The sequence below is a fragment of the Crotalus tigris genome, unplaced genomic scaffold (genome assembly GCF_016545835.1).
Source record: "Crotalus tigris isolate CLP2741 ecotype Arizona unplaced genomic scaffold, ASM1654583v1 scf7180000017947.1575755, whole genome shotgun sequence".
Taxonomy (NCBI): Eukaryota; Metazoa; Chordata; class Lepidosauria; order Squamata; family Viperidae; genus Crotalus; species Crotalus tigris.
In genome coordinates, this window is record NW_024096739.1 from 1,526,511 (window position 1) to 1,551,355 (window position 24,845).

At 35.9% G+C, this 24,845-nt stretch overlaps 2 protein-coding genes and 1 long non-coding RNA gene across 3 annotated transcripts in view; 2 read left to right on the forward strand and 1 right to left on the reverse strand.

Annotated features, from left to right (window-relative positions):
• Window positions 1-23,768, forward strand: part of LOC120308790 — a 36,994-nt gene extending 13,226 nt beyond the window's left edge. The window contains exon 5 of the long non-coding RNA XR_005556933.1: window positions 23,427-23,768. This is a non-coding gene — a long non-coding RNA (uncharacterized LOC120308790). The remainder of the gene's footprint in view (window positions 1-23,426) is intronic.
• Window positions 1,346-13,599, reverse strand: DPM1 (dolichyl-phosphate mannosyltransferase subunit 1, catalytic). Its single transcript, XM_039345272.1, has 9 exons — window positions 13,496-13,599; window positions 11,542-11,641; window positions 10,767-10,800; window positions 10,004-10,080; window positions 8,402-8,427; window positions 7,259-7,354; window positions 6,626-6,694; window positions 6,280-6,394; window positions 1,346-4,053 (listed from the first exon to the last, which is right to left on the reverse strand). The coding sequence occupies exons 1-9, from the start codon at window positions 13,597-13,599 to the stop codon at window positions 3,949-3,951; spliced, it is 726 nt and encodes a 241-aa protein (XP_039201206.1). The 3' UTR covers window positions 1,346-3,948.
• On the forward strand, window positions 13,686-15,232 carry MOCS3 (molybdenum cofactor synthesis 3). Its single transcript, XM_039345269.1, has one exon. It carries the CDS (start codon window positions 13,761-13,763, stop codon window positions 15,078-15,080), a length of 1,320 nt encoding a protein of 439 aa, XP_039201203.1. The 5' UTR covers window positions 13,686-13,760; the 3' UTR covers window positions 15,081-15,232.
• Window positions 23,769-24,845: the final 1,077 nt, after the last annotated feature.

Genomic DNA, 24,845 nt, shown 5'->3' on the forward strand with positions numbered 1-24,845 from the left:
CATTACTTAAAACTTAAAAAAAAAAAAAAAAAAAAACAAGACACCTTTATACTCATTTAAATCTTATCAGATTCCATCCAAAGTAGACAGTTTATAGCAAATTCCACCCACAAAAAACACTATAACAAATTCCATCCACCATAAACACAATAGATATTCAAATCTTCTTCATCAATAACAAGTTGCAACCACAAAAAACCCAGTCCTTATCAATCTCAATTGTCCATTTTGATTCTCCATTCATTATCATACTGATATTATTATTGTCAGCCTCGATTATCCATTTTCGTTATAAAGCTTAAAACAAATGCTTTAGGATCTGTCCTCAAAAGCTGCTCCAAATTTTCTGAGTCTCCCAACGACTCAGAAGCCAGTACATGTGGGGATTCCTTAAACTCCTTATTCTGTTGGTCTTTTTCTTTACAATTATATGTTGCACAGATTTTCCTCTGCCCCTTCCTCTCAACTTGTTGACGCCCCTCAGGCTGAAATTTCCCCTTTTTTCGTCTCAGATGACCCTTCCATCCTTGAAGATTGCTCCAAAGGATTTATAGGTCTTGCTTCTCCCGCAGATTCAGCAATCACTAGGTGTGAAATTTCATTAATCTTCTTCAGTTGCTGCTTTTCTTTACAGTTTTGTGCTACACAAGTTGTCTCCTGCTCCTCAATCTGAACATGTTGAGATCTCTTAAACAGGGGTTGCCCAATTTTAGAGTCTTCAAACTGTAATTCTACATCCATTTCTTCCAAAGTCTTGAACTTAATGGATGGAGATGGACATGCCCCCAGTACTGAAGTATAAAAATCTTTTGCTTGAGAAACAGTATTAAGTCTATAACATATTCCCAGGTAATTCACCACCATTCCAATCGGAACATCCCATCTAAACAAAATTCGTCTCATTTTAAGTTCATTTGCTAAAAAGGCAAACTCCTTTCTTCTTCTTAAAATTTTTGATGGGATCTCCTTTAAAATTATAACATCTTGTGAAGCAATTTGAAATCTCTTCTTATAAAAAGCTTGTATAATTTGAGAACGATTTCTATTATCTTTGCTATGTAAAGATAAAGCTGACCTCAAGTTGAGTTTGACTCCTTGTGATTCTGCAGATACAACCATAATTTTCTGCTAATACAAGTGTTTGTTTCAATATATTTTTCTACATCCCTACACCTTTAAGTATTCCATAGTGGATTCCCATCCAACTGTTAACCTGACCTGGCCCTGCTTAGCTTCAAGCAAAATGCTGCCATCTGGTGATAGTATTGCTGCATGACATGAATTTGGTCTTGACACCTATATTAGCCATAATGGTTTATCATACAAAGATACCAGAGACGAAAACTGTCTTTCATAATTACTTTATTCAGAATAAATGTCATCAAATAAATTACCTGTATTTTACAAAAAGGAAAAACAACTGGCACGTAAGGACATCAGTACAAGGAAATTTGAAAACATAAAGACAACTAGGAATAAGTGGGAAAGAGAATAATGTATTTCATTTCCAGAGTTATCTGGAAATGAAATACATTATTGTTGCTACAATACAGAACAAAAACTTTGTATTTTTCAAAGGTACACAGTATATTGCTGAATACAGTATCCATGCGTATAACAGAACGAAGATATCATTTTAAAGTTATGGTGGCTAGTGTAATCTATCCTAAAGTATAGTTTCCAAATTTAGTGGTAAATTCATATAACCTTGTGGAAATTACTCTTTCTTTTTCCGATCTTTGCAGAACAAAGTTATTTAATGTCCCAAAGGGCCAAACAGAACTGTAAAACATTCTTACTTTCAAGAGATACTGACTTGCATTGGTTTCTTTTTATTTCAAATATCTGAAGTAATGCTTTTGGTTTCAATTGTTTCAATTCACAAACAGTTCATTATATATAGTCAACACTGTTTTGTAATGTTTTAAACCACAACTTATTTTCAGTATAGAAAAACAAGAATGGTAACATTCCAGCATGTAAGACTATATGTTAAATTCTTCAAAGCCCAAATTTAGCCTTTGGAATTCACAGAAAATCCAATTATGAATTTTCAGGAAGAATACTCTGCTAGAAATCAGCTGGCAAACAGAAACAGAGGAAAAAATTCCTACACCCAGATTATTCTGCCAAACATATATTGTATTTCTAGGCCTATTTTCTTTTGGCAGTGGAAATTCCAATGAAGACTGCTCTGTAAATCTTCTGTTGACACATAGCAGACATTGGCATAAATTCATGAACAAAATGACTAAAGGATTCAAAAATCCCAGCGGCATAGCTCAAATTGGAATGAAAGGTGTATAATTTTTATACTAAATAGGATTCCCAGAGATTACTAATTTAAGATAATCCATAACTAGCAAAGTAATCTACAATATGGAATGCAGGTGAAGTACCAAGATACTTAAAACATCTTGATGGACTTCAGCCAGTTGGGCAGAAGTAAATAAGTGGGAAAGAGAGTCAGTTCAACCTGAAATAAAAGCAGAGGTTTAAAGAACATAATCTGCTTCTATGAGAAAATTGCCATTTAAAGTTCAACCTTTCTGAACAAGACAATTTATCATAGTTAACTGTCTGGACCATTTTAAATAGTATGAAAGCTACTCCTTACACATATGCATCAGTTGTAGACCCCGCTAATGAGCATTCAGAAAAATACGGCCTCAACATCTGAAGGCTCCAATTATATAACATATTTTATAATTATCTGTAAGTACATATACATTTGAAATATTTTTAAAGATCACACTACATGAATAAGATTTATCACGTGTTTTAGCAAGCAATTTTATCATGATTTGTCATCTGATTTCATTGATCCCAACTTGTATCAAATAGAGAGGTATTTCCTACTTTGCACTATGCATAATTTGATTTTGATTGTCCTTTTCATTTTGTAAAATAAAAAATCCCACTATTTTAATTTTTTCACATATGAAGGATGTGGTAATTCGATCATTTAGATATTCCTTTTACTTGTTTTTCCCCCACTGAGTCAATTTTTACAGAATGAGTAGAATACTAAAAAAAAAAGACTGAAAACCCTTTCCCCAAAACTGACATTGGTAATAGTATTTATATTTTGATTATTCATTTGAATTGCAAATAATGCCTGAAGCAAAAAACTATATTCCACAATAATTATAACTAGAGATTGGAATGTAAATTTTTATTTCCTCCCCCGAACAGTCTGCAGTTGGAATGTGTTAATATCAGTCATTTTCTAAAATATACAAATGCAGTACTGTATATGCAAATCTACAGTCAGAAAGGTATCATTATACTAGTCCTGTTAATTACTTCACGACCTGCAAAATGTAAATATATCCTTTCAGAAATATATTATTTCCAGATAATTACCTGTAGTTCATTTAAAATGCAAACATTCTTTTTTAACTAAAATGGTGAAGAAAGTTAAAACTTTGGCTTTTACATTATCAGATATGAAGTACAGGTAGCTCTCGACTTATGACCAAAGTTGGGGATGGAGCTCCTGTCATTAAGAGAGGCAGTTGTTAAGAGAATTATGCTCAATTTTACAACCTTTTTTCAATGGTCTTTAAATGAATCGTGTGGTTGTTAAACAAATCTGGCTTCTCCATTAATGTTGCTTGTCAAAAGCCAGTTGGAAAGATCACAAAAGTTGATCATGTGACCTCAGTACATGCCAGTTGCCAAGTATCCAAATTTTGATTACTGCTCTCAGTCATAAGTGATGAGCTAAGTAACATTTCTCAGCCCTGTCATAACCTCAAGTAGTTGCTTAACAAGTAGTTGTTTTAAGTTGAGCATTTTCGGCATGATGTCTGAAAAACATCTATCCAAATAAATGAAGAGACGTTGAAATTTTGTTCTCTAGAGCCATAATGGATTTCTGTCACTGTCCAATATAAATTATTCAGTCAACAATAGAAATACTGGCACAGTATCTGAATCTCTTTATTATGTAGTGGCAAATAAAGTCAACAATCCTTTCAGAAAGGAAACTATTTCATTGCCTCCTAGCTTGGATTCTCCATAAACTCGATCCACAAATGATATAGGAACCTATTAAATGAAAAAAAAATAATCATAAAATCATTTCAGTTATAAGAACCAATAAAAAGATAAACAGGAACACTTCACCTCAAGATTCAGTGTTTATCTACCAACATGCATTCGAATGTGTTTTGATGCAGAGTATGAAGTGATAGCTTTCTCACATTTAAATATGATCAGAAAACATTTCCTACAAAATCATTGTTGTAAAACAGCCTATCCAGAGCCTGAATATGAAGCTGGCATGCACCAGAGGTCTTTCTATGATTATTATGATCTTTCAAACACTGCCAAAAACTCTTTTTTACTCATGATTGCAAATCATTTAATTTTAATTATTGTTTTATTATAATCTGTACTGCTTGTTTAGTGCTATTTTACGATGTGGTATAATTCTAATCTTTTAAAAAGTAGACAAAAGAACTAGGTTCCTTTTAAATCTACTAAATTAAAGTATCTGTATCTTCCTTATCTGGAAATGAAATACATTATTGTTGCTACAATACAGAACAAAAACTTTGTATTTTTCAAAGGTACACAGTATATTGCTGAATACAGTATCCATGCGTATAACAGAACGAAGATATCATTTTAAAGTTATGGTGGCTAGTGTAATCTATCCTAAAGTATAGTTTCCAAATTTAGTGGTAAATTCATATAACCTTGTGGAAATTACTCTTTCTTTTTCCGATCTTTGCAGAACAAAGTTATTTAATGTCCCAAAGGGCCAAACAGAACTGTAAAACATTCTTACTTTCAAGAGATACTGACTTGCATTGGTTTCTTTTTATTTCAAATATCTGAAGTAATGCTTTTGGTTTCAATTGTTTCAATTCACAAACAGTTCATTATATATAGTCAACACTGTTTTGTAATGTTTTAAACCACAACTTATTTTCAGTATAGAAAAACAAGAATGGTAACATTCCAGCATGTAAGACTATATGTTAAATTCTTCAAAGCCCAAATTTAGCCTTTGGAATTCACAGAAAATCCAATTATGAATTTTCAGGAAGAATACTCTGCTAGAAATCAGCTGGCAAACAGAAACAGAGGAAAAAATTCCTACACCCAGATTATTCTGCCAAACATATATTGTATTTCTAGGCCTATTTTCTTTTGGCAGTGGAAATTCCAATGAAGACTGCTCTGTAAATCTTCTGTTGACACATAGCAGACATTGGCATAAATTCATGAACAAAATGACTAAAGGATTCAAAAATCCCAGCGGCATAGCTCAAATTGGAATGAAAGGTGTATAATTTTTATACTAAATAGGATTCCCAGAGATTACTAATTTAAGATAATCCATAACTAGCAAAGTAATCTACAATATGGAATGCAGGTGAAGTACCAAGATACTTAAAACATCTTGATGGACTTCAGCCAGTTGGGCAGAAGTAAATAAGGAATCGTGTTTCACTGCTGGCTATGGGGCAGATCAGAGAACCAAGAACTCCTTTCCAGAACATTTTTTTACCATTTTCAAAACTGGTTTAAAAAACCTGTTTTTAAAAAGTAAGCTCTATTAGTTTTGTTTTTGTACTCTAATTGCTAAGAATCTAACAAATACAAAATGGTATAAGATTTTTTTAATAAATAAAAAGTAACCTCTACAGAAGCAGTACCCACTTCTTTTGTGATCTGAAATGTGTGTGGAATTTAACAAATGTTAAAATATTAGACACAGATTTATTAGGCATAATACTAGTAGGCCCTCAGTAATTAAGAATGGGACCTGAGAAATTGTCTTTTTTAATATACCATGGCAAAGACATGAGTAACTTTTATCTTCATTACATGACTAGTAATGAAGCCATCAGACCAGATCTACCCTGATGCTGGAATATTAGAGAAGATGTATTACAGCCAATTGTAATCTATGGTTGGAAAGGTGGCATTAAGCTTCTTTGAATTTAAGTGGATACCTTTCTCATCCCTTGCATCTTTAAATGATAGAAGAAATATTCACATTGTAAGAGCACATTGTTAATATTTGTGTGTTCATCATCTGATTAAGTTTGTGATGCTATGGCCATCTAATATTTGTGTTTAAACTATTGGGTAAGTCATTAATTAAGATTCTAGTGTAAGCTACTCATACTATATGATCCTATCTGAATCCTCTCTGTTTTTACTTGTCAATCAGTTCAATCTCTAATAGCCAGAAGGTAAACTTTGAGCACAAAAATGTAAATGTAATTATGTACTTTATGCTTTAGATTTTTAGCATACCTCTCCAATAGAATAACCCAATTGCCTGGCGCGGACAATCATTTCCATTTGGAAAACATACCCTTTTGAAACACATTTCTCCATCAGTTTTTGTAGAACCTCTTTTCTATATAACCTGAAATTTAGTGCACATAAAATGTTTACAACATTTCAGTTACAGGCACACATATTTTCAAGTAATAAAAAAGAACAAATAATAGCAATAACCTATATACAGGTGCCTCCCAAATATTATCTAACAGTTTTACAAATTCAGTAGATTTCTTTATCAATCTCAAACTCGCCATTTTCCTGAAGCATTCTTGCTCCTCATGAGTTGTTACATACCATTTGGAAACCAGCTTACCTGAAGCTTCCTGTTAAGTCTGATGCACCTGGCCGTAGTAGAACTTGAGTTAAAAAGTTGGCCCCCCGGCTGAAAAGTAAGATTCAAAGTATTAATATGCAATCAGAATTTTAAAACAAACAAACCACGTTTTAAAGATGTTATTTCATTAAAGGATCAGAGTAATACAATATAAGACAGGTAATAATTTACAAAATAATTTTAAGCACAACTCTGCTGGATTTCAATAAGGCCCCATGTTAGTTCAATGTTTTGTTTCTTGCAAATAAGATAGAGACATAAATGTCTCCTACCATTATTTCCTGCAACAAATATATTAGTACTTTGAGGTAAGATGTCTCCAATTGGGATATAATATTGAGCTGAGTTTTCAAGGATATTTTAAGACTGTGTTCAGTTTCAGAATACCTCATGCAGAGGATATGTTTATGAAATAAAACTAGGTAAAAAGATATCTAAGATGTGTAGCTGGTCTGGATAGAAATAAGAACGTTTTCCTTCAATTTTCTCAGAATTAAAGAAACCTTTTTAGAATCTGACAACCCTCTCAGAAATGATTCAGAGAAAGAAAATGGACAGTTTCAGTACTGTCCATTATTACTAGTGATACAGGGCTATAGATGAAACACTGACCTGATCAATTTTCGTTTTAGATCCCATCCATGCACACCTCCATTTCCTTTATATCGAGTCCCAGACACAATATCAAAATTTCCTTCTTTTTGTTTTCTACAAACATAACCATTGGACACAGAAAAGAGAGTATTTTTTTTTCTGAATTACAAACTCACATACTTACTATAGCAGTAATCCAGAAAAGATAAATACAACAATACTCAAATTGTTAACATGCAATATAAGAATAAAACAAACTAAAAATTAATAGTTTCTTATCTTCAAAGTATGGTTTAGACCTAGAAAATAAAACTATGACCTACTTGGAACAATACAGATATTTGCTATGGAATTTAAATGAGCACGAGGTATATAGATAAGCAGAAATCTACAAGCAATTACACAGTGTAATTTTTAATGTTATTTTTATTATGACCTATTATCAAACTAGCCCAGGTATGGTATGCCATCTCATACTTCGTAATTAAGAGATTACAGTAGTGTGTAGACTGAGATATTACACACTCACACATTGTTTCTTTTGACTGTTTCATCAACTGCTGTGGCCTGCGGTAGCCAACACTCAGAAGGAATGGCAGCACCTTTTCTGATGAACACATTTTATTGAAAGGCCTAAGTTTTCATGAGTTGTAGTTCATTTTATCACATGTACAGAATAGTTAAATTGATGTAGGATTTGAAAAAGGGATGCAGCAAGTGAGAGAACAAGCAGTTCTCATGTAGATTACATGTAAAGCACGTTATAAGAACCTCACCAATTATAATAAAGTGACATGGACATATTAAAGTATAAGCACAAACAAATAAGAAACATAAGAAACAACATATTTTCAAAATTCCTAGTATGCCAACTAATCCAAAACATTTGTGAATCTTCTGTAAAATTTTTGATGCAAATGTCTTATTACTGAAACTCTCCCATTAGAGTTCAGCCAGAATCTTTCAGAGAAGTAATACATGGCATTATGTGAAAAGCTATGCAGCACACTTGCATTATCTTCTATAGTGCAGTTTTGTAACAGCATAATGCATATTTCCGCTGATGATTAATCTTATTATCTATCCCTACCAAAAATAAACACCACAAAGAGATTAATTAAACTAGTAGGCCTGACTTTAAATATTAGAACTGCTACTTACTTGATAAACTCTGGAATGAATTTTGGCTGCAAGGATAAAAAAAAGGTGTGAGGAAAAGCAATAACAACAATAATAAAAAAAATATAGGGAGTCCTCGACTTACAGTTCATTTAATGACCAAAGTTACAACGACCTCTGTAGCATCCCCATGATCACGTGATCAAAATTCAGATGCTTGGCAACTGTCCCATACTTAAGATCATTGTTGTGTCCCAAGGTCATGTGATCACCTTTTGGAACCTTCTGACAAGCAAATTTCAGTGAGGAAACTAGATTCACTTAACAACTGGGTTACTAACTTATCAACTGCAATGATTCACTTACCAACTGTGGAAAGAAAGGTGGTAAAGTGGGACAAAACTTATTTAAAAATGTCTCACTTAACAACAGAAATTTTAGGCTCCAATGTGGTTATTAAGTTGACAAGTACCTGTAAATGAAATATTTTTTTAGAACGCAATAAAAATTACCGAGACCATCAGGTTGAGAAGATGTGGGAAAATGAGTGGGTTAAGATCTTATGGGATGTTAAGATCCAAAGAGACAGGCATCTTGTTTATAACCTGTCTGATATTGGCCTGTCCCACTTGATCCAGCAGAAGGGGCATGCTGCAAACTCCATTGGTCAAAAGGTTTCAGCAGGGTTTTAGAAGGAGGGCCTTTTCTGCCATGGCCCCCACTCTTTGCCACTTGAAATGAGATGTGCTCCCACCCCTTTAGCCTTCTGGAAGGACATTAAAACCTGGCTCTGGGGTCCGAACCGGGGGTGTGTGTCTTTGCTGGAGGAGGCTGGACTAACAGAGAAAAAGCTATTATTGTACTGATTTTGCCTTTTGCCTGTTACTTTCTGTATGTAATGTTTTTAATAGTTTTGTATGTAAGTTTTTAATTGTAAGCCACGCAGTCATTTAGCAGCATGAGATGGGCAGCATATCAATTCACTTAATTAAATTATTAATTAATTAAATAAATAAAATAGTTATTGAAAAGAAGAAAATCTGGTTCATTGATGTTGCTATATCAGATGACGCTAGGATTGAGGAAAAACAATCAGAAAAAAATAGAAAATACTAGGACTTGCAGATTGAAGTTGAACATCTATGGAACAAGAAATCCATTGTTAAATTAATTCTGATTGGAGTCCATAACCAGCACCTGAACAATGTCCTTGCTATCTGGAAATACTGAATTTTTCAGACCCAAACACCCTAATTTTACATAAAAAAAAAAAATCAGCTAGAACTCCCTACATTCTTGGATGCCGCCTTAATCATTCTTAGGTTCTTGATTAGGACTTGAATGTTACGTTTCCACCTGTCTTAGATGGTGAATCTAACTGTAGATTACCCACATATAGTAATAACTTATTAAATTTATATCCCCAACAATTCTGGATAGTTTATAATTGTACAACTTTTAAAAAACAAAGAAAATAAATTCATAGGAGAACAAAAAGGAAGAATGTGCCATCAGTTGCCCTTCCCCAAAACTTGAGCAAACAGCCAGATCTTTAAAGCACTTCAAAATACCTAGAGTGGATAATCAAGGCAAATGAAATAAATAAAATATTTAAGAAGAAATAGAGAAGGAAAGCAAACTTACATGATGCGAGAGATCAGCATCCATAATAATAATGAAGTTTCCTGTGGCATGTTTCATTCCATGAATGTAAGCAGTTCCTGATTTAAACAATACAAAAATCATGACTCCCCTCTCCTTTAAGAATCATGCACATGAATAAAAATAATCAAATAGTCAAATAATCTCATCTGTACGTATCAAATATTATGGTTTCTTCCCATCCCATACAATCTGACAGAGCTGGGTCCCATTGATTAATCAGATTGGTAGGGGCCTTTTCTATCTTGGGCATCTGCCATCTAGAACATCCTCCCACCAGATATTCATATAGTTCCCATCCTAGTTCAGTTAGAACAAATGATAGATCTCTTTTTAAAATTAGTCTCTTTATTTTTGTTGTAAGCCAGCCAGTTCATACAGATGGGAGGAGCTATGAACTCGATAAAAATATAAAAAAACTATTCCACTATTTAAGAATCCCATTATACCTATCCTCTGCATGTGTATGTGTGTGTTGCTACTTTTCACTGACTGTTAATTTCTTGCATGACACAGTCATTAATTCTGAATAGTAGCAAAACTAATTTTGTAAGTTGCTAAATGAGTGTGTATATTGTCCATTTTTCTGGTTCTCAAAAAACAATGCATGCGATTAGCAGCAAAATTAGATTCTGATTTAAATTCATTTTTGAAAAGTAAAAATATACCCGACTGAAGGTTAATGTACAGATAGTCTGAATAAATTGATAGAATATTGTTAATCATCTCATTACTGATTACTTACCCAATCCAAGTTTCTTTGCTCTGGGTCTCAACAGCTGTAAAGTATAAGTAAACCAGAAAATAAGATGAACTGTACTAAGCTCAGGCTAATGATCATGTACTTCCAATAAAATTTCATTATTGCTATTTTGCTCTTCCCTCAAACAGAACGATTATACTCATAAGGTAAAATCTGACATTGCATAAATGGATTTTAGTCTGTATTTTCCCCACATTGCTGTAATTTACCTAAACCTAGGTATTTCCTCACATATTTTGTATGATTCCCTGAATTTAAGCTGATAAAAGAAATACTTTTATCTTAACCTTATAATAACAATCTCTTTGTATTTAAATATAGGTGGACTTTTGATAGAACTAAGCTAGCTGCCTTCCCCTCCCAGTAGCTGCAGGAAAAGCTATTCCAAAAGAGAGTGTCCAAATAATAACCATGACATAGAATCAATAGGTAGTCTTCAACCTATCACCCTAATTGAGTTGGAATCATGATCATTAAGTCATGCCAGTCATTAAGCAGGTCATCATGTGACTGACCTGATTTTACATTTTTTGTGGCAGTTGTTAAGCGAACACAATAGTCATTAAGTGAATACCATACTAGTTAAGCAAACCCATTGTCTACCTGGAGTGTTTTTACCGGAAATTAGAAGTAAGCGAAGGATGACAAGCTATTTTCAATTAGCTAAATCGTTTCAAAGTGAATTCCATTTCTCTATGCTAACAGTTTGAAACATGGTGGTAATAACAATATGACAGAGGGGAAAAAAGTAACTTACAATTTTGTCTGCTCCATAAATCTTTATTAATTGGTCAGCAACTTCCTGCGTCCCATCTGGGCTTCCATCATCTATAATTACAATTTCGAACTCATTCCCACTGAAAAAAATAATTATTTTGTAAAGCCAGGTCCAAAAGCTCCCATCATTTCTAAAGGTGGGAAGTGAGAAGAATCCCCAATGGTTTCCCATTAAAAGTAAATGTAGTCATTAATCCTATTACACTTATTTGGAAAGTCACATTTACTGTAACACATTCACTAATACCATACTTTTCTTGGCAATTTAAATTCCTTAATTAATTTGTTTGATCTAATAGAACTTTATTTTAAAATTCTAATTTCAAATATACCTTATACATTCTCAGATCTGAGCAATAAGAATCTAATTAATTCTCTGCTATCTATTGGCTAGTACAATTATTAATTTCACAGCCATTATGGCTTTGGGATCTGTCTTGATTGACTAATATTTCATTATATTTTACACAACTTGAATATATCAATAAGTTTACAATTCAGAAAAAGATTACATGCATATCCTAGTCATTTGTAATCTAAACAAAATAATTTGTGATGCTTTGTAATGTTTGCTAAATTAAATTCTTATTCAAAATAAGTGATAATTTAGATACAAGACTTAGTATATTATATTTTCAGCATTCAAACTCATCAAACATTTGCTAAATTACATTCTTATTCAAAATAAGTGATAATTTAGGTACAAGACTTAGCATATTATATATTCAGCATTTAACTCATCAAACATTTTATTGTACTAATTTAAGAAACTGGTCCATGATACAACACTTCAGTTGTGTTCTCACTGCCTCAAGGCATTCTTTTAAAATGTCATTTAGTGAAAGAAAAACCTTAATAAAAGTTCAAGTGTTCTGATAATTTGATCCTAAAAATATTTTTGCAGATAAATCTTTATCAAAATGTAAATCTGAAAACAATTATATTTGCTTGCTAGATTTATGAAGAGAAAATAGTAGAGGTGCCTGAGTTATTTAATATACAAGGTTTTATGGTTTCAGTAAATTGCAGATTGTAATTGCAGATTGCCTATTTTATAGCTAATAATATTGTATGTTGTTACTTCTAAGCTACACACACACACACACACACACACAGAGAGAGAGAGAGATTTTCAGTACATTACTGTCGTATTTAATGTACAAGTCCAGAAGTTGAAAATAAAGGATCTAACATTACACACATTTCATTCAAAATAATTCCTAATACAGCTTACTTCCAAATAAGCCCTCAGAGGACTCCTATAAATCCTAGTTTAAAAATCTGAAATAAGATATCTTAAACTGATAATCAGAAACACGTCTGGAAATATAAAATTCAGTAAAAGGTATGAGGGGTCCTTGCTGTTCTCTGATCTCAGCTGTTTTCTTGCAGACATTTCATTATACAAACTAAGTAACATCCTCAATGCTAGCAGGAAAACAACCAAGCTCAGAGAGCACCAAGGACCCCATATTTCAACCCTGAACTACAAATATTTTCCTTTATTGTCTGCCTATCTATTCCAGATCTCTCTCTCTCTTTCTCTCTCTCTCTTACCTACCTATCTATGCTAAATGCACAAGAAAACTATTGTGCATTTTACTCTCTTTGTCCAGCTCTGGGGTTCCCAACATCTGTAGTAAGTACACTGTAATGACAACCGTACTGGGCTTGGACTCAAGGCCTCAGCTCCAAGCCCCCATACAACCCCTACAGCTCCCTGGGAGACCTAAGATCAGATGCAAAGGCCGGCAGACCTCACGGGGAGGCCGTGCGCCTTCCGCGTTCAGCTCGCAAGAGAAATGGAGGGAGAGTTGCAATAAATCAATCCAGCCCAAGTCAGGACACCCTCAGGAAATATCAATCGAGAAACTGAAACACCAGCAAAGGTTTCTTCCCCCCCCCTCCCCGGCCACTCTCCCGCTGCTAGTCACCTCTCCTCGAAGCTCTTCACCAGCAGCCACACGACCAGGGGCAGATTCTCGCGCTCGTTGTAGGTGGGCAGCAGCACGGAGTACTTGCGGGACGAAGACGCCATGACAGGCGCAGCTCAACCGCCGACCGCGCCTGCGCGATGCCACCAGAGAATCGGCGGGGAAGAGGGGGCGTGTCCACGGGGCGGTGTCTCTCGCAGCATCGGAAGCGGAAGGAGCGGAGCGTCCCTCGCTGACCTCCTGGCAGAGGAAAAAATCTGAGGTGATGGAAGGTGTTGAGGCCGCTCGGCTTCCCCGCCAGGAGGACTTGGCGGATGACCGAAGCGGCGTCGGCGACATGCCGGAGCCTCCCCCTCTCCGGGCGGGACTGAGCCGGCTGGATATCCAGCGCTACTCGCGGCAGCTAGTGCTGCCGGAGCTGGGTGTGCGCGGGCAGCTGCGGCTCTCCTCGTGCGCGGTGCTGGTGGTGGGCTGCGGAGGGCTGGGCTGCCCGCTGGCGCAGTACCTGGCCGCTGCGGGCGTGGGACGCCTGGGGCTGGTGGACCACGACGTGGTGGAACTGAATAACCTGCACAGGCAGGTGTTGCACCGGGAAAGCCGTCTGGGCCACTCCAAAGCGCACTCGGCAGCCTCCGCACTGAAAGAGCTGAATTCCGCCGGGCGGTACGAAGCTTACGAGCTGGCGCTGAGCCCCGCCACCGCCCTGGAGCTGGTCGGGGCCTACGACATCGTGGCCGACTGCTCCGACAACGTGCCGACCCGCTATCTGGTCAACGATGCCTGTGTGCTAGCTGGCAAGCCCTTGGTGTCCGCCAGCGCCTTGCGCTTGGAGGGTCAGTTGACTGTATACAACTTCCAAGGGGGGCCCTGTTACCGGTGCCTCTTCCCAAAGCCCCCTCCTCCTGAGACGGTCACTAACTGCGCCGACGGCGGGGTCTTGGGGGTTGTGCCCGGCGTCCTCGGCTCCCTCCAGGCCCTGGAGGTGCTCAAGATTGCTTCGGGGATAGGATCCTCCTTCAGTCGGTCGATGCTGCTCTTTGATGCCCTTGAAGGACGCTTTCGCCACATCAAGCTCAGGCCCAGGGATCCCAAGTGCGCCGTGTGTGGGGACCGGCCCTCCCTGACGACCCTGCAGGATTATGAAACGTTCTGTGGATCTTCAGCAACCGATAAGTGTAGGACGTTGCGCTTATTGTCTAGTGAAGAGAGGGTTTCTGTAGAGGAATACAGAAAGATTCTGGACAACCAGGTTGCTCATGTACTGGTGGATGTTCGTCCCCAAGTCGAAGTGGAGATCTGTTGCTTGCCAAAATCCCTCCAGGTGCCTTTAAATAAACTAGAAAGAAAAGATGAAGAATGTCTGAAGTCTTTGTACCAGAAGATACATGAAGAGAGGCAGAGGACTGATGGCACTGTGGCATTTCCAATTTATGTTGTCTGTAAATTAGGAAATGACTCTCAGAAAGCAGTGAGAATATTGCAGGAATTGCTTTATGATGAAGTAGGCTTAATTTCAGTAAAGGATATCAAAGGAGGACTCATGGCGTGGGCTGACAAAGTTGACCAAGATTTTCCTCAGTATTAATGTTTTCTAATAGTAATAATGTAAATTCATTGATTTCCTTGGTTTTTGGAAAGGGATTTATTATAACAAGGTAATATGTTTATATTTTCACTTGGTTGTCTATGGAAATCTCATTTAAACTAATTCTTCAAATAAATAATTTTTTCAAAATATTCCTCAGAGTCCTAGGTTTTATAAGAATTTAAGAAATTAAGGGGGGAAAAATGGTTGATATTGATACAGCCAGTGCCATCTATTGAGAAAAAGGCAGGATTTGTACTGCAAAAAGCGCACCATAGCTGCCATTTTGTTGCAAAGAGTTTAAGGACATTTTTTAAAAAAAATGTTCTATGGTCTGAAAAAGTTTAGAACTCTTGCTTCAAATAAGTCATCCAAAGCAACTTAAATATTTGGGGTGGGAGAGTAAATAACCCTCTCCGTAAAGGGGATAAAGGAGGGAGGCATATGAAAGAGAAAAAAAGTTATGGATTGGTTCTTCAAGTTTTTAAATAATAAATGAATGCAATACGTAGTAAGGAGCCGGCTGATGGAATGACCCTGTTTCATATTTCATTTCCCTCCTGTAGCTTGACCAGTAATTATATTGTACTATAATAAAATCATACAAAAGTTACATTGGTATATTTGCATTATCCAATATTCCCAGGACCAAATACTGCTGAATTAATTTAATCCTTTCTTGAATTCCTGTTGAATCCAAATACATCATTCTGTGTCTTTTAATACTGTCACTTTATATTATAAAAATGATACCATAACTTTCATTAGCACATTAGGTTATAGTCCTTGAGTTCTTTTTAAAAAAAATCCTGCATTGATACAATGGCATTCCTATACTTTGCAAATACAGGATTCGGTTTCCCACAGAAATAGTGGGATGCAATTCTGCTTCACCACTAGTGCTGACCTCTTTGCATCTGTCCTAAGTTCCTTGTTTTGTTCTTTCTGCACATTAGAGGACAGTTTGTAGACTCAAGGCATGATAGATAACCTGATAATACCAAGGCTCAGAAATGATTGACAATCAGTACTGGTACCTAAAAACAAAAAACCAGAGCCCTGTTGGATGAGGCCAAAGCTCCATCTAATCCAGGTTTTGGTGCCATACGTTGGTTCAGTGTTTCTCAGTTTTGGCAGCCTGAAGAAGTGTGGTCTCCAACTCCTAGATTTCCCCAGCCAGCATAACAGGTGGCTGGAGTATTTTGGAAGCTGAAGTCCACACATCTTTAAGTTGCCAAGGTTAAGAAGCATTGCATTGACCAATGAGAAAGAACTCATCAGCAAGGTTGGAAGACTGGCAAACCATCTCAGCAATTATTCCTTAGCAGTTCTTCATTAAGGTATGCTGGAGCTTCAGATATCGAAATCTGTCATCAAAACAAAAAGCAATTGATAGCCTCTATGAATTTGACCAATCCCCTTCCGAAACCATCTAAATTTGCTTCATTGATGAATAAATGAGTAACCTTCACTCTGTTGGCCACTAAATTCTGCACTTTTAACTATACTAAATATTTTAGAGATATAGCTGCCTTATAGTGCCCTTTTATATAGGGAAAAGGACACAATTATAAATCAGCAATTAATATTTAATTAGGATTGGGTGACTTGAGTTCAAATCTGCAATTGAATTATGAGTCTCACTTTATAAGTGACTTTTGCCATCCTTATTCTTCTTGTCAGGTTTTTGTGAAAAATAATCATTTTGTGGAGGGGAAAGGAAAAATTATCTGTTGTCCTGAGCTTGTTGGAAGAAAGGTTGGATAAAACTGGCATGTGATTTTTTAAAAAGCCGTGTGAACTTCACCATTTTCCCGTTTTGAGTAAGGAGTGTGTCTGCTAGTGTCTTGCTTACGAGCTTTCCTAAAACCAAAGCAGAAACTTTCCATGGAGACTCTTTCCTTTTATTCTTCCTTCAGTGATCAGTCTAACCTTAAACTTAGTCTTTGCTCCCAAAATGTACACCAATAGTCACATATTTCATTCACAATGCACCACAAAATGAAAGTAAAGATAGCAGAGAGCCTTGTCCCATTCTCTCTGCTTTTCTAATCCCTCTCTATTACAAAGTAGTTGCAATTTTATTCACAAGAATTCATGCATGTAGCTGTTGGATAGCTATCGGTACATCTATTTTTGGACAGGAAAGCTATATTCTAGATTTAAAATTCTTAATCTCCTTATTGTAATTTAAAATACTAATATTTCCACCTACCAACTGAAGCCTGGTTGAATCCAGGAATTGAAACAATACCTTAAATCCTAGAAAGCAAAAGTACAACTTTTATTACAACGCTGCTTTATTTTCTGTTAGATGACTTTGAAAAGCATGAAAAGGATTTAACTTTTTATTTGATGTCAATGCAAAACTATGCTGAAAGTTGTGGTATTTCACTGCAAACTCTAAAGAACTGAAGAACTATTGATAGAGAATTACTATTATTTGATGTTCAACAGATGCACTCAAGGAGATTGGGATTCTGCTGTTGGTCCCATTCTAGCTACCTACATAAGTGCTGCAAAAAATTTGCAACAGTGCTTCCAAATTAGTTGTGTATGACTCATCCATGTGATTAAGAGAACCTGTGTTTTCAAAAATTCTTAATGTAGGAATAGAACATTTGCATATGCTCAGTCTTCATGCAGAAAGACTTTTTTAGGCATATGTCAGATCTGAAAAAAGACAAGATCAGGAGCACTGGAAAAATCTGGTACCTTTTGAGCAAGACGGAATGTCAAAGCTGAAATCACCTATTTAGTTTGAATGACTTGAATGGCTAATTTTATAGTAATTTTTTAAGAAGTCTTTTTTTTAGGGAGTTATTAAGCTGAAATTATTCAAGGTAGTGTGAGACATAAGAGCTAGCAAAAGAGTTTGAAGGTGGTTTGTACATTTGAAAAAACAGCAATATTTCTTATCTTTGTTCCTGAGAATATCTAAGAAAACAAATGGATCATCAAAACAATTCAGAGATCTCACTCAAGGCACAAATGACCAGGTTCAAACTATCCTACTCTACAGTAGATACATTATACAAAGGCCTAGCTCTCTGGAGAGGGCTCTAGTGCTGGGAAAGGTGGAAGAAAAGATAAATAGAGGAAAACTAGCAGCAAGGTAGAAATATAGCCAGAGCAGCAATGAGATTACCATTAGAAGACCTGGAAGACCAGGCTAGGGATAAATCATCATGGAGAAAATCTGTGGGATTAATGAGAGTTAACAGTGGCTCAATGGCAGATAATCAATCTTAACAAACTTCCAATTACTGCAGCTTCTTAAGATAAGTCTTAGAAAGTATTCTGAGATATCCTTGGTCTTTGCTCCCAGCACTGAGCATACTTCACAAGCCTATGAAACTATTTCAGTTCTGAATAGTAATGAATCTCCAATTACCATGACACTTTTCTTTTTTCTTAAAAGATTATAATTATATTGGCTTTGTGCTTTATATATCATTTTTCTTGTCTCCCATTCTGCGGTATCTCGCTCACAGCATGCTGCGTCTGCCAGATGGTAAAAACTGTTTCTGAATTTCAGTACAGAATTTCTTCTGAAGGTTACTGTCATCCACTGGGTTTATTCTCTTTAATTCTGTCCTTTAGAGAGAGATGCTTCCATTGTCACTTTCTGTTGCAAACCTAATGTCATATATTTCTTCTTTGGGATTCTTGTTGGTGAAAACTCTTGAAAAATAGTAAATTTGCTTTATATCTGGGTTTGGTAAATATCCCTGTGTTGAATGAAAATACAAGAATGATCAGTGAGCTTTGCCTAAGATTGCATTACAAGATGGCCAATTGCACTTCTCAGTGATTTTTATGGAGCTATTGGCAGCCATCATGGCTGATACCAAGCCAATATCAGCATATGATCAGGCTTAAGTGGTAAAATTGAGAGATTCAAAGGGAGCATTTATCCTGTCCTGAATAACCACGAGCCTCCTAATTCTGTTTGATTAGCTGGCTATATGATTTCCAGAGTTCAGCAGCCTTTCTGATCTACAAGTATCACTGCCCAACCTAACCTTCTGATCCCACTAAGCAGCCTGAAATGTTGCTAATTTGCCTACTTTCTCAGGCTTTTAGCAATCAAACCTTACAATCTTGCAAACATTCATGAAATTAAAATAATCTTACAATATTCAGGCATTTCATTTTTAAATGTTTTGATTTTAATTTAATTGGGCTCTCAAGTACCATACAGCTAACAGGTGGCTTATGATTCAAGGAATCACTCTGAATTTATTTATTTATCAAATTAATGCAGTAGAAAAGCATTTTCCCTTCAACATTTTATTTCAAGTGGAAAGGAAAAACATCCTTGTCTGAGGAAAATACTAATACGACTTTTGTATAAACAGATTATAGAATTGTGGTGTTTATAGATTTTTAAAAGTTTGATTTACCAAGCCAGATCAGATTTTGCTGTTTGCCCTTAAATGAATACAGAGAAAAATGTAGATATTTTATCTTTGTCTTCCCTGTTCAAGAGACCCAAATTTTATGAGGTTACACAAAGTTATATTCACTGGCTTAATATCTTGGCGTGTGTCATTTCTGGCTTAAATGTTGTTTGAATTACAGGTTTCTTAGTTGAAAAAGCAGAATAAGCAACTCAAAAAGGGAAGGAATTTGTTATAAAAAAGACAGCCAAGCATACTTTCTTCCAGTGTGGGAGGTCATATTATTTTGTTTTTTCATAGGATGCTAAAATAAAATCCATTTTACTTATGGCTGGTGAAGATTCATTTTAAATTAAATTTAGGAACATTAAATTTCAAAATAAATATATCAATAAAATTTTTACTTCTGGACTTCATAAAGCTGTAGCATTTCATTATGAAAATTTATTTATCATCAACAATCTTAACTGAACAATACAGCAATTATCAGCTGATAAATATCCAGCCAAATTATACCAAAAGGTAGCAAAGTAATGGCTTTGCTTGTAACTAGAACAGTCTACCTAAGCACGAGTAAATAGATACGGATACAGGACCTGAACCTTTGAATTAGATTTATGGGTACTGACTACCCAATCAGTTTGCAAGATTTTACAACTTTTACAACCTTCTGCAACCTTTAGATGCAGAAGCGAATAAAGATTTTGAAACAGTACAAAAATAATCTTAAAGGGGCTGTAGATGGCAGTGTAAGATAAATAATAAAGAAGTTACTGAAGCTGGAAAATAATAGAAGGGAAAAACGCCTACAAGACTGAAATTTCAAGAAGCTGTGCAAGCTTATGTGCTATGTCATGCAATATCTTTTAAGTCTTTAAGAATCTCCCTTTAGAAACAATAGTGCTGGGCTAATTATTTATTTTATTGCACTTGCATCCACATTTAAGGACAATGTTAACTTTTCCCCCCTTAAGTCCCTTTTTAGGTTCTCAATAATTCTATGACAGGGTTAGAGATTCCCATGTCATCTAATGAGAAAGCTTTATGACAGATTGAAAATTGTTTCTCCATTTCTGCCCTAACACTAAAACATTATATGCTTTGACTTTCTGTATGATATGCTAAGCAAATACCTGTAGTAAGTGGGAGCCTCCTGACCCCACTCAAAGCAGGAGATAAAGCAGCATATTCTATTGCTTATCTCTCAAACTTCTTGCATTTTCTGTATCAGAGACTTATAGCTACATGACTTTTATAATTGTATTGTGTAATCCTATTATTAAAAGGTTTAATAATATAACAATATATAATTAATCCTATCCTATTATAATATATCAGGTTGATAATACATTTCCCAGACATTTTGAAGGGCATCTCTAAAAGGAATGATGCTGTGATGAATACTGCTATGGAGTCAGGCTGTTGCTTCATATGGGCCAATTTTTTCTTACATTAACTTTGCATCTGTTCCCTGTTTAAATAGTTAAGTTGTGGATGAAACTACATTTGGACATGCTGACACAACCTGTTATGCCAAAAATAAACCAAGACATTATGGCTTTGCAGTTTTTCTAACTTGGCTCTTAGTTTCATTGCCTTCTTTGTGTGGAATTGACTTGTCCAGCACATGTTCTTTGCAAAAAAATGTCAACAGCCCCCCATTAGTGAAGAGTTAAGAGAGGAGGGGCACATAGAAAGTGTGCCTCTTAAGTCTTATGTCCCTTATATGGTAGATTTGCATAACTCTAGTGGCTTTCTGAAAGCTAGTAAAACAATCTTCTTGAAGATCATTTGGAGGAACGCAATTCTTTCTCTGAATTACAATCTGTTTCACTGGGTGAAAGATGTAGTATTAGGTGTTCCAATGATTGAACAACGCCAGGCTTTATTTGCCCTTCCTTATCAGGAGCAAACCTGATTATGTAAAATAATTAAAAATTTGAATAATTTGAATAATTTTACAGAACAAAAGTGTCACCTTTTCCACATTTTTTATAATATATATTTCCATCTTCCAAATATGGCTATCTCTTTGTAAAGGATATCCCTTTTGTTTGATATGAGTCAACTCTCTTTAGTATTGCTATTTATTTGAAAGAGTTTATCTGTAAAAGACCTTCAAATATTTTAATCTCGTGAAATATGGTATCTGCTGCTCTGAGTTCATTCTATCAAGCAGCAGTTTGTTGGGTAATTTATCCAGCATGGATAGCTCCTCTTTCATTGCTTTCTGACCAAATTCTGCAGACATGTTCTTCCCATACCTGGAAATCTGTCTAACTGGATTCATATATTTCACTATACTCTATTTTACTATAGAGGTTGGGTGTTATGGTGGAGTGTAATCTGGATTCTAGAAAAGAGGAGTTGCATTCCAGAGTATGAAGAGACAGCAACATTTAGATAATTTGGTTGGGAGGAAGGGGGCTAAGATAACTCCTCCCTAGAAGTTCTCAGAGTGTATCTTTAATGATGCAAGCAGTTGCTTTATTTTAAAGGTGAGGAACAATAAAGGAAACTGCCTTGAAGTAATTCAGCATTTGGAATCTGACAGTTTTTGATATAACATAACCATTATGGTTAGCAAACCATGATTTACAACATGTGTGAGCTCAGTCAATTAAACCAGCTGTGGTTAAGCAAACTATAGCTTAGTATAAACAGTTTGTAAAACAAACCTCCAGATATTTACAATAAGATTTGGGCTGCCTGTCATGACTAGCATAGAATAGAATGATTTTGAGTTTGTCTGATTTATTTTGTTTTTCATGAGAACTGAAGATCCAGCAGGCAGAGACAGGTTGAAAAGACATACCTCTTATAAATAAATAAAGACTGAACTTAGCAACTTAACTTGTTTGCAATTTTAGAACTACTTTTCACATACTAATCCTTATCTAATTTGCACTAGCTTACACAATTTCCACAAAAGGTTTAGGTTAAAAAATTGGAAATAAACATTCCCCCATGATGATCTACATGATGTGTGTGTGTGTGTGTGTGTGTGTGTGTGTGTGTGTGTGTGTGTGTGTGTGTGAAAAAGTCAAGATGGCAGCCATAAGTGAATGCTCAAAGCCCTGCCCCTTTCTAATGCACCTGTCTCACTATTATGAATGTCCCTGTCCACTGAAAATTACTCAGAAACAGGTTTTGTTTCTTCTACTAAATTAGCAGATACCTACCAACCAGACTATCATGTAGATCAGGGGTGTTAAACTGCTGGCCCGTGGGCCAGATGCATCATAGCAAAACCGTGCCCACCCCATTGCTGGCAGTGGCAAAAAAGTCACAATACGTCGCGGTCATGTTACGTTGTGCATTTGACGCCCTTGATGTAGATCAAAGGGAAATTCAGTTGCTTATTATCTGTTTACTAGAATGACAGAAAAGAGACAGGAGGAAGATTAGGTCACATTATTTATTTGAATTCATTTAAACTTAACAATTAAAAATCATTTGATCTTTCTTTGTTCAGGAGGCTATTCTAATTTTATGAATACCTCCATAATGTGGAGACCTAATTGTGAGCATATTCAAACATTACTGACAACATGTGGTATTTATAAGCTGGATAAGCAATATTGTTTTCATCCCACTTTTAAAGATTTCACAACACAGAACAGCTTCATTACTATGCACAATGGATGATCCTGTGGCCTCTTGGGTGTAATTTCTTTTCAGATGATTATTTACAGTCATGTTGGTGTTTACATAAATACAGAGAAATGATGGATAACAAAAGAAAGCTTTGCTTGAAAGCGTGCGTGTAGTTCTGAGCTTGACTCACAAAAGCAAATGACATGAGTGTAATGGATAAGAGCAAAGCTGAGCTGTTTATTTCTATTTAGCTTTTATTAACTAAACTCAGTTGCTGCTGCTATGCTGTTCTTACTCTAACATAATTTTGGTCTCTTAAGTTTCTCTTTCTGGTCTGCACTTCCAGATGCCTCCAACTTTGGCCCTGATAGTGAGAACTGCGCAGTTCTGCCTTATGCTGAATGATGAAAGATAATTGAAGTAAATGGAACACCAGAGAAGGAGGCAGATCTTAAGCTCACTAATAACATTTAAATCTTTTTTTAACCTGCGGAAGGATCACCTGGACAGGGCCTGAAATTGCCAACTGATCAGAAGCAGTCAGCCAAGTCAGTTCTTGTGCTTTTAACAGTTAACAGCAGACTAAATCACACAGCTCAAACTGTTTTTCAAGAACCAGAGGAAATGTTCTTTAAGTAGTCTGGGAGTTTCGATTATAGATTTTACTATCTATCTATCTATCTATCTATCTATCTATCTATCTATCTATCTATCTATCTATCTATCTATCTATCTATCTATCTATGTTCCTCAATGTTATGGAATATATTCCCTCCAGAGATTCATATAGCTTCTTTGCTCTTGGCATTCAGGAAGATGCTGAAAACCCTTCAATTTAAATAGCCATTTGACATTTAGTTGATTGTCTATGGAGATTCTCAGTCATTCATCTCATAATTGTTTCCCAAAGGTGCTTTTTTCAAGAGGCAACTGGACTTACGTATTTATTCTTTGAAGACATTTCACTTCTTATCCAAGAAGCTTCTTCAGCCTTGACTGGTTGGTAGGGAATGGAAAGATTTATATTCCTTGCAGACAGCTGGTCATTTGCATCCTTGTTAAAAAGAACAAAAAAACACATCAAGGAAGCCCTCATAATGTGTGGCTATCCCAAGTAGGCCTTCATCAAATCCCCAAAAAGACTCATTAGGAGCTACTCTGTAACAGAAAAAGTAGAGAACAATAAATGAAGAAATGTTTTCATTCCATACATTGCAGAAATATCTGAAAAGCTCAGGAGGATCTTCAGCCAACACAACACACGTGCACACTTTAAACCCAAGAATACACTAAGGCAGAAGCTTGCCTACCCCAAGGATAAAACACCCAGTGATATATGTAGTACAATGCAGTGAAACAATGCAGATCTGTACATTGAGGAAACAAAACAACCACTCCATAAACTCATGGCACAACATAGGAGAACAAACCCATCAGGACAAGATTCAGCAGTCCATTTGCATTAAAAAGACAAAGGCCACTCTTTTGAAGACAGTAAAGTCCACATTTTGGACAGAGAGGACCACTGATTTGAAAGAGGGGTCAAAGAGGCCATCTATGTCAAAACTGAACAGCCCTCTCGCAACAGCCCTCTCGCAATACGACATCATCTATCTCCAGTCTACAAGACAGTCCTTTCAGCAGTTCCAAGAATGCTCCACACCCATTTGCACTATTCAGGTGACCCTGAGGACACAGGTTAACCTACAAGTGGCCTTGATGTCTCTCTAAAAGCATGCAAATGACCAGCCGTCTGCAAGGAATA